Source organism: Nematolebias whitei, chromosome 13 (genome assembly GCF_014905685.2).
Source record: "Nematolebias whitei isolate Nwh7 chromosome 13, NemWhi1, whole genome shotgun sequence".
Lineage (NCBI taxonomy): Eukaryota > Metazoa > Chordata > Actinopteri > Cyprinodontiformes > Rivulidae > Nematolebias > Nematolebias whitei.
Genome location: NC_056510.1, coordinates 13,075,656 through 13,083,916, shown reverse-complemented (window position 1 = coordinate 13,083,916; position 8,261 = coordinate 13,075,656). Strand labels below are relative to the sequence as shown.

Genomic DNA, 8,261 nt, shown 5'->3' with positions numbered 1-8,261 from the left:
TATATATATATATATATATATATATATATATATATATGTATATATATATAAAACAAGTAGCACTTATAGTCTGGCTTTTTTTCTGTTTTTAGGTGTTCCTATATAATCTTGAAGACACAAGTGATAACACTAAAACAAAATACAAATAAAAACTACACATTAGATTCATTTTAACAATCTGATTAATATTTTGCAAACCCACTTGTTTTCCACTAAACATTTCTGACTGGTCTTGCCATAAATACACACGCTTGAGAAATGTCTAGAGGCATTATATTGCTGTTGTTATTTTACGCAAATGTTCAACTTATATTATTTAAAGCTTTTTTTTTTAATGAATAAATAAATAATCAAGAACAAGTTTACAGAAAGACATAGCCACTGTGTTATACTTAACAGAAAGAATGGCTTGTGGTTGGTAGCAGTGTTTCAAAGTAATATTGTATGTTAAAGCAGAAGATTGTGCAGAAAGTCGCCCTGCCTTCACCAACCCATTCTGGTCCTACACAAAAGCATATGTAGCCAACTGTGAGGTCCTATGTCTTCTGACTTCTTTCCTTATAGCAGTTTTCATCTGTGACCCAGTTGTCTGTTCACTTGTTGCTGTTTTTGGATCATTGTATTGGGTAATATTTGCTGCACATCAGCAATGCTCTGCAAGGCTTGCTGTTGCAGAAATGCTCTAGCATTTTTTGTTGATCCATAACAATTTGTCTACATTTAAATGCACTCGGATTATTCTCAATATAAATAGTTTTACTGTTCAGCTGCTGGCACTGTTTTTGAAGCTGATTCCTCACAGTGAGAAAGTTGCTGGAATGAATACTTGCTGGCAACCTTTCTGGGTGGAGTTTATACTTTCTCTCTGTCCATGTGTGGGTTTTTCCATGTACTCCAGTTTCCTCCCACAGACCAACAATATACATGTTAGGCTGATTGGTAACTCTAAATTGTCAGGCATGAGTGAGAGCGTGAATGGTTGTCTCGTTTGTCTCTATGTGTCCCTGTGATGGACTTGTGACCTGTCCAGGGTGTAACCTGCTTCTCGTGCAGTGACTGCTGTATATGGGCACCAGTGACCCCCGTGGCTTGGAAAGGAAGAAGTGGGTAAAGATAATGGATGGATGTTCGCGTGCTGCTTATTAAATCCCAGCACTCAACAGGTGTCACAATGTTTTCTCTTTTATCTTCTTTCCACCACCCCATTGCTGGTTATAGTTACACAACAAAACATTGTAGTTACATTTAGATAATTTAGTTATCATTTTTCAGAGACCCATCCACCCAAACCTGTGAACACTGAGCATGCTCAGTCTGATGATTTAAACTAAATACTTGATGCCTAAAACTTCTGGCACTCACAGTTGAGAGCTTTACAATCCTCAGCCAGTTGCAAAAAAATACTAAAACAACAGTTTCTAGCATGATACAACATGGGCATCACAACAAGTTAGTGGTTAGCGATGTGGCCTCACAGCAAGACGGTTCTAGGTTCAACCTCCAGTTTGGACCTGGGGACGTTCTGCATTGCGTTTGCATGTTCTCCTAATTTTTGTGTGGGTTTTCTCAGGGACCGTGGGTTTCCATGCATATTTATTGGATACCCTCTATTCTGGGTTATTAACAGATAAACGTTATTCAGCAGTACTTTTTTTTTTTTTTTGCTTTATAATTTTGAGTAAACACCTAAGTTCATGTTCAATAATCCAGTATAAATCCAAGACTGTTCATTCAGGTCATCTGGACAACCCCCCCCCCCCCCCCCCACACACACACACACGCACAAAAACACACACATTTTGTCCTTCATCCAAAGGACTTGTTCAGTCCAAGGAGCAATAAATAAACAGGAGTCCCACAAGCACCAACTCCAATAGTGGAAAAACAAAACAGTTTGCTGATGATAAGATGGTTTCCAGGGCCTGTCCTCTGCCCCATCAACTCATCTAAGGCAACCATGCCAACATGGTTAAAAACACCAAAGTTCATGCTCAGTAATCCATGTACAAAACCAGGTCATCTGGACAGTTTCCTTTTTTTTTTTTCCTGAGACGCTTCATCCTTCATCCTTCAGTCCGTTGGATGAAACATCTCAGGAAAAATAAAACAAATAAAGAAACTGTCCAGATGATCTGACTGAACATTGCTAAACCTTTTAATCTTGATTATCTTAAGGTTAGTCAGCTTAAGGGTTTTACCACTCTACATCCACAGCAATCTAAAACATAAACCAACATTTTAGACCTGAAAATATTTCATGACTCACCATTTTTATCATCAAATTACTAGAACCATCATATTCGTAATTCATTCCTTTGTTTGGAAATATTTTGTAAATACCCCCTTTTGTAATAAAACCACATACAATATATTTATTGTGTCTTGATTCTTGTGTACGTGTTTCAGAGGGTCAAATTGTGCCATGGAAAATATTCCTATGCATAAATCTGAGCTAAGGGCTAAATAAACTAGAGCATTCTAACTCAATGCAGAGTATTTATTTCTTTCTTTATTATTTTTTTGCTTTGAAGGTGTTGACTACGACTGCAATCAGCTTCATAATAACATTGCACATATTTATTTTTTCTCTGTGTTAATATATAATTAAAACTGAAACTGCCATCCATCATGGAGTGAAATAGAGAGGCAAGTCATCAAAACAAGGTCCATAAATCAGAATGTGACAAGCCAACAGCATGTGTGCCCCTATTGTATTTCAAGTGCTTCCAAGCAGTCTCATCAAATGGATTATCCAGTAACAGCAATCAGAAAAGCAGATTTAGAATTTTTGATGTGCTGCTCTGGCAAAATGCCTGTACTATCGGGTTAGGCCTGAGGTGAATATCTGCACAACTGAATGAATCATCAAAGCTTTCTGGTTGGGGAAGAGGGAACACGTTTCCTCCGCTCAGCATCAGTGCAGATGGAAACCGACAGGACGCATCACTATGGTGCCTCTTCAGATTTTAAAATGATTGAATTTGACCTGCTCTAAATCAACATTCATGCCTAGGCTTACAACCCTCTCTCCACAGTATTATCACTCAAACACCCTAACGTAAAATGCCGGTATGCTGAAGTTTGTCTTGTATGGTATTCCAGCAAAAACAACAACAATCTTGCATCAGTCAGTATTACTGGTCATCTCTTTTGAAGTCACAAGCTCTACACAACAAATACGTCAAGAATTAAAGATTGAATAGGATACAGCTTGCCCCAACATAAAATTTGGTCCTACTGAGAAGTCGAAGAACAAAAACAGCCAGTGGCATCATGAAAGAAACAATAAAAAGCCAGCGTCTGCTACCTGAGCTGTGACAGCTGTCGCCATCTGAATCGAGTATCCATCCAGGATAACAGGAGCACTTCACTGTGGTCTTGTACTGCTCACACACTTGGCTGCACTTCAGGTGACGGCTGCAGTAGTCCACCACCTCACATGTCTTGTTGCTCCAGTCCAAGTGAAGTCCAGGGGGACAAGAGCACACAACCCCTTTTCCTGGTGCCACAGTGCACTGGTGACTGCAGCCCCCTCTGGCTACGAGACACATATCTGTGGTGCAGAAAGTGTAGAAGCATTTAGAAACATGCCAGGTAGACAGTAAAAAGTGAGAGCTAAAAAAAAAACTATGTTGGGGTAGCTCTAAGTGATGATAGTATATGATTATTCCTTAAATCCATGTTTTAACCAATGTGAAAGTATTTTATTTTTTTTACACAGAACCTTCATACATTAACATTTGAGGGTCTGATTATGAGTTTAAAGTGTAAAACAATTGTAGTGACATAAAAATAATATGGTACCCACTTTTACAATGTGATTATGGCTACTTTTAAAGAGGGATGGAAACTGTGCTCTCCTAATATATACAAGAATGGCTGATGTGGTCATGATTGAAACCATTGGCTCTGAATCATGCTGAACTGGTGCAAATCTTGCAGACCCTTGACAAGGTACTAAACACAAACTAATGGTCTGAGATGAGCCAGAAGCTCCCTTTTCAGCTAGAATAATACTTCAGGGTCTCGAAGGATCTCAGTGAGGGTTGGTTAGTGATGCTTTATAAAATGAGCCCTGATGTTTACACTGCCTGCTTTACCAGATTAAATGGCTGGAGAAGTCACATGAGAGGCCTTTTAGCCTCCCTGAAGACTGTTGGATGAACAGTTGCACATTTGCCTTTATTAAGAGGGAAGGTTTTCTTTATGTTTAGTCTCAGGTCCCTAAGACAACACATACTGCTGACTTGTCATTATTTAGGTGCCAAGTGTAAAATGGAACAGAGGAGGACTCTACTGGGACAGTTTCAACATTCCTGCTATCCCATAATAAAGCAGAGTATGACAGATTTGAGTATCAGTTTGTATTAGTGCGGCAAGAATCCTCAGCAGAAAACATACTCATTTTAATAATGTGTGCCTCAACTGTTTTTACCATCCACAGCAGCACAAAACATTTGTGTTTTATCCTGTATTTGTGTCTGTTTGCAGGGTATGGGTTATGAAATGATGTGGTTTTAGAGCTAATTATGCAATGACTACTTTGAGTACTTTGACATTTTCATCCTGTATATGGCAAATCTACGCCGAAATGTCTTGTCAGCATTATCAAATATACAATAAATGAATACATCAATAAATGAATGGATGAAGGAATAAAACAGGTTTATGAAGTCCAAATGACATATGAAGATGAGTGTGATTTGAATCATGATTGCTAATCTAATTAAATGCATATTCATGGGTTAGAAGATCAACATGCCTAAATGTTTGACAGTTGGAAAAATGCAACATAACGTGAATCTTTGGACTTTTTTTTTTTTTTTTTTTGCCTTTAAATTTGCATATAACTTATTAACACATTTTTAGATCATATTCTTGTAAAGTGGCTGGATTATAAACATGAAAACAAAAAACAGATCCATTTTTTTGAATATACAGGTTTGACATATCTGCCATTTTTTATATACTTTTAAATCAAATGCAAGAATAAATTTTGGATGACAAAAAAAATGTATTAACTTAATTTGGACTAAAATACCTTTACAGTTATATATATAAAAAAAGTGTCTTTATTGATTTGAAATATTAATAGGCTCAGTTCCTTTAACAAAACAAAACAGTAGGGAAAAAAGTTAATGTTCTAGACAAACCAATGTTTCCAAAATTCTGTAAAAAAATATACAGTACATATACAAATATATATATATACATACACACATTACTGTGCATGACGCAGAGGACCAGCAGTCATTACTTCATTTGGCTTGCTGACACATTGACATGCCTAAAGCCAAACCATCAAACACCTTTGGGATGTATTGGCATGCAGCTTTGTGAGGCTGCTTTAACAGCAAAGACGAGAAACCTTATTGGAAGCCAACCCACAGCAATAACATGCTTCAGCAGCCAACATATTCAAGGTGGTTGAATTTGGAATCATCTGTAGGCCTGTGATGCTCTCCAGTCCTTTTGCTTTAACCAACATATTTTCTTGAGTAACTAATGATATTTTTAGGATGATAGAAAACAAGAACAAAAAAATAAATAAACTGACAAATATTACCACAGATGGGTCCTTCATCTGAACGGTCAGCACAGTCTACTTTGCTATTGCAGATCTTGTCAGGTGTGAGGCACACGGAGGTTTCATTGGCACAATGGTACTTGGGTGGCTTGCAGACAGCTGACTCACACGACTCTTCATCTGAACGATCTTCACAGTCAATGTCTCCATCACATACCCAACTCTTTGTAATACACTTCCCTGTAGGTGGAGATGTCAAGTTTAAAGTACATAGTATTTAGAAAGTAGCATAATCTTAGTGCAAATAGTTTAACACTAAACAACACAAAACCTCTGTGCCTTACCTACCTAGAGCTCATATATATATATATATATATATATATATATATATATATATATATATAACCATTCACACACTCTTGCACTGTTCTAAGCAATGTTTCTTCTAAACGCTCTAAAAAAGCACATAATGTAATTATTCTTGCTCTCTGTCTTCGGCTGCTCTCTGCCATCTGCCAGTGCTCTCTGTCAGCCACGCCCACTGCTCCACTGGAGAGCGGATATATGACACTCTGCAGGAGGAAGCTTCTCCTGCAGCTCTGAGCGGCACACAGGTGCAGCAGGTGCTAAGTAATTTAAAATTATTTATTTTAAATACATTTTTCTTGTCAATTGTGAGGCTCATCCATCAATCAGACAACTGTGCGTCATGTCTAATCTTATTTTGAAAAACCGTGATAGAGCAAGACTGAAAAATGAACCACAAAGTAGCGAGGGATTAATATATATATATATATATATATATATATATATATATATATATATATATATATATATATATATATATATAATAAAACAAATATTTGATGCTTCAGTTTTATGTTATTTGCAACTAATTTGATAAAAACAAAAGACAACAGAAAATTTCTCTTTCTGAGACTGCCAGAGGATAATTTGAGGTTTTCTTACAGGAAATAGAAGGTTCCTGTAAGATGTACCTTACAGAGGTGTCGGAGAAGAAAACAGCAAACACTGAAGCTGTGTTACGGTTGTATTGCAAGGTACACACTGGTGTGTGTTATGTCTTTTGTTGTTTTTGTTTCCACCTGTGTCAGATCAATGTAAAGTGACATGTGAAACTGACAACATGTTGAGTGTTTTGTGAGGATCTGAGTTAGTTCAGGTACATCAGTATCTTTATATTGTTTCTAAAACATGCTGGTGTCATGTTGACAACAAAGCTGTCAGCTCAAGTTTCATGATATAAATGCACATTCTGTTAGTAAAGAAAAGGGAATTTTCCTATCTTTAAAGTATGGATATAACTAGAGATGTTAAATTATTATTAATATTATTATTATTTTTACTAAACAAACTATCATATGGCTGATTTGGTACAAAGGAGCTGAATTAACAAATCTTAATCATGATTATTTCATTTGGAACACCACGCAAGAAAATCTGACAATGTTTATTTAAACATCTTTTAACGTTGAACGTTTATTAAAATAAACTACAACATCTGAGTCATTTTTTGAGCAATAGTTGTTCATTTTGCTCAAAAATCAAAATGTTTATTTATTTATTCTTGTCTCATTCCATTCCATTTATCTGTTACAACTGAGTTTCCAACTTTTTTTTTGTTTTACATTTTTGCTGACATTTTGTTCTTTTCAGAGTGGCAAAACATTTCATTAAAACACAAATTGATCCATAAATCTCTTTTGATAACAAATGCTCATAATTTCAAGGATCTTGAGATTTTTTAGCAATTTCGTTACAACTGTAATATCCACATCAGATGAAAGCTCAGTGTTGAAAACTTAAAGCTGTACAATGTTGGCTTATTTTTTTCAAAGGTAAAACAATGGTAAACATGTAAACAATCCAGATGTGATAAATTCATTTACCACCCTGATGGAAGTTCAGCGCTGTGACAATCAGTCTCAAACTTTTCTTGCTTTTTTTAGATATTCATCACTAAACTTAACATTTACAGTCAAACTGCTTGGTTGAAATGTGAATGTCATCAACTTAAATCCCTCTGAAAATCCTTTCATTGACATAAAGTCTTATTTTTTAGTTCATAAACTGCACATCATGCACTTTTAGAGCATGTTTCATTATTTCATACTTTCAGTTGTTTCCCACATTTTTTTGCACATTTGTTTATCTAAAATTGAACTATGTTTCCATTTGGCTGCAATGCATTTATGAACACAAAATCAGAGCTGGCAGCTTTGTCAGTTTTATTTGTTACAATCCAAAGCATACTGATGCATAAAGTGGAAATATTCTGAGAAAACTGGGATATTAGTTTGGAGATATTGTAAAAAACATTTTAAACAGCAGTTTTGAATAATCCCAGAGAATGCACTAAGTCTGTCTGTGGAGAACAGCATCACCAGTGCAGAGAAGTGTGACACAGAAAAATTAAAGAAATTAATAATTGTGTGGCCTAATCAACCCATAACCATGCAGCGTGGCCTCTACTCTAGATAAAACTGTCAGCGGATGAGGCAAAGCTGAAGAGCAACATTCTGCAAGCACCTAAAATTTCTTTATGTCCTTACGAAAACTAAACTAAAAAGAAAATTACCAGTAGTAAAAAATGTCAACTTTCACTGTGACAGCTAAATATTTTACAATTAAACACTATTTGTTTAAAACAAGAACAAAGTACCAGTAAGTATGAAAACTCGTATTAACATCTAATATGCTTATGCATATATAT

The 8,261-nt window shown here is 35.9% G+C and overlaps 1 protein-coding gene across 1 annotated transcript in view; it reads right to left on the bottom strand.

Annotated features, from left to right (window-relative positions):
- The window catches only part of lrp1bb (low density lipoprotein receptor-related protein 1Bb), a 235,325-nt gene that overhangs the window by 108,278 nt on the left and 118,786 nt on the right, over positions 1-8,261 (bottom strand). The window contains exons 21-22 of the mRNA XM_037686113.1: positions 5,567-5,767; positions 3,308-3,553 (exon numbers count right to left, since the gene is read on the bottom strand). Coding sequence (XP_037542041.1) covers positions 3,308-3,553; positions 5,567-5,767 — 447 coding nt within the window. The remainder of the gene's footprint in view (positions 1-3,307; positions 3,554-5,566; positions 5,768-8,261) is intronic.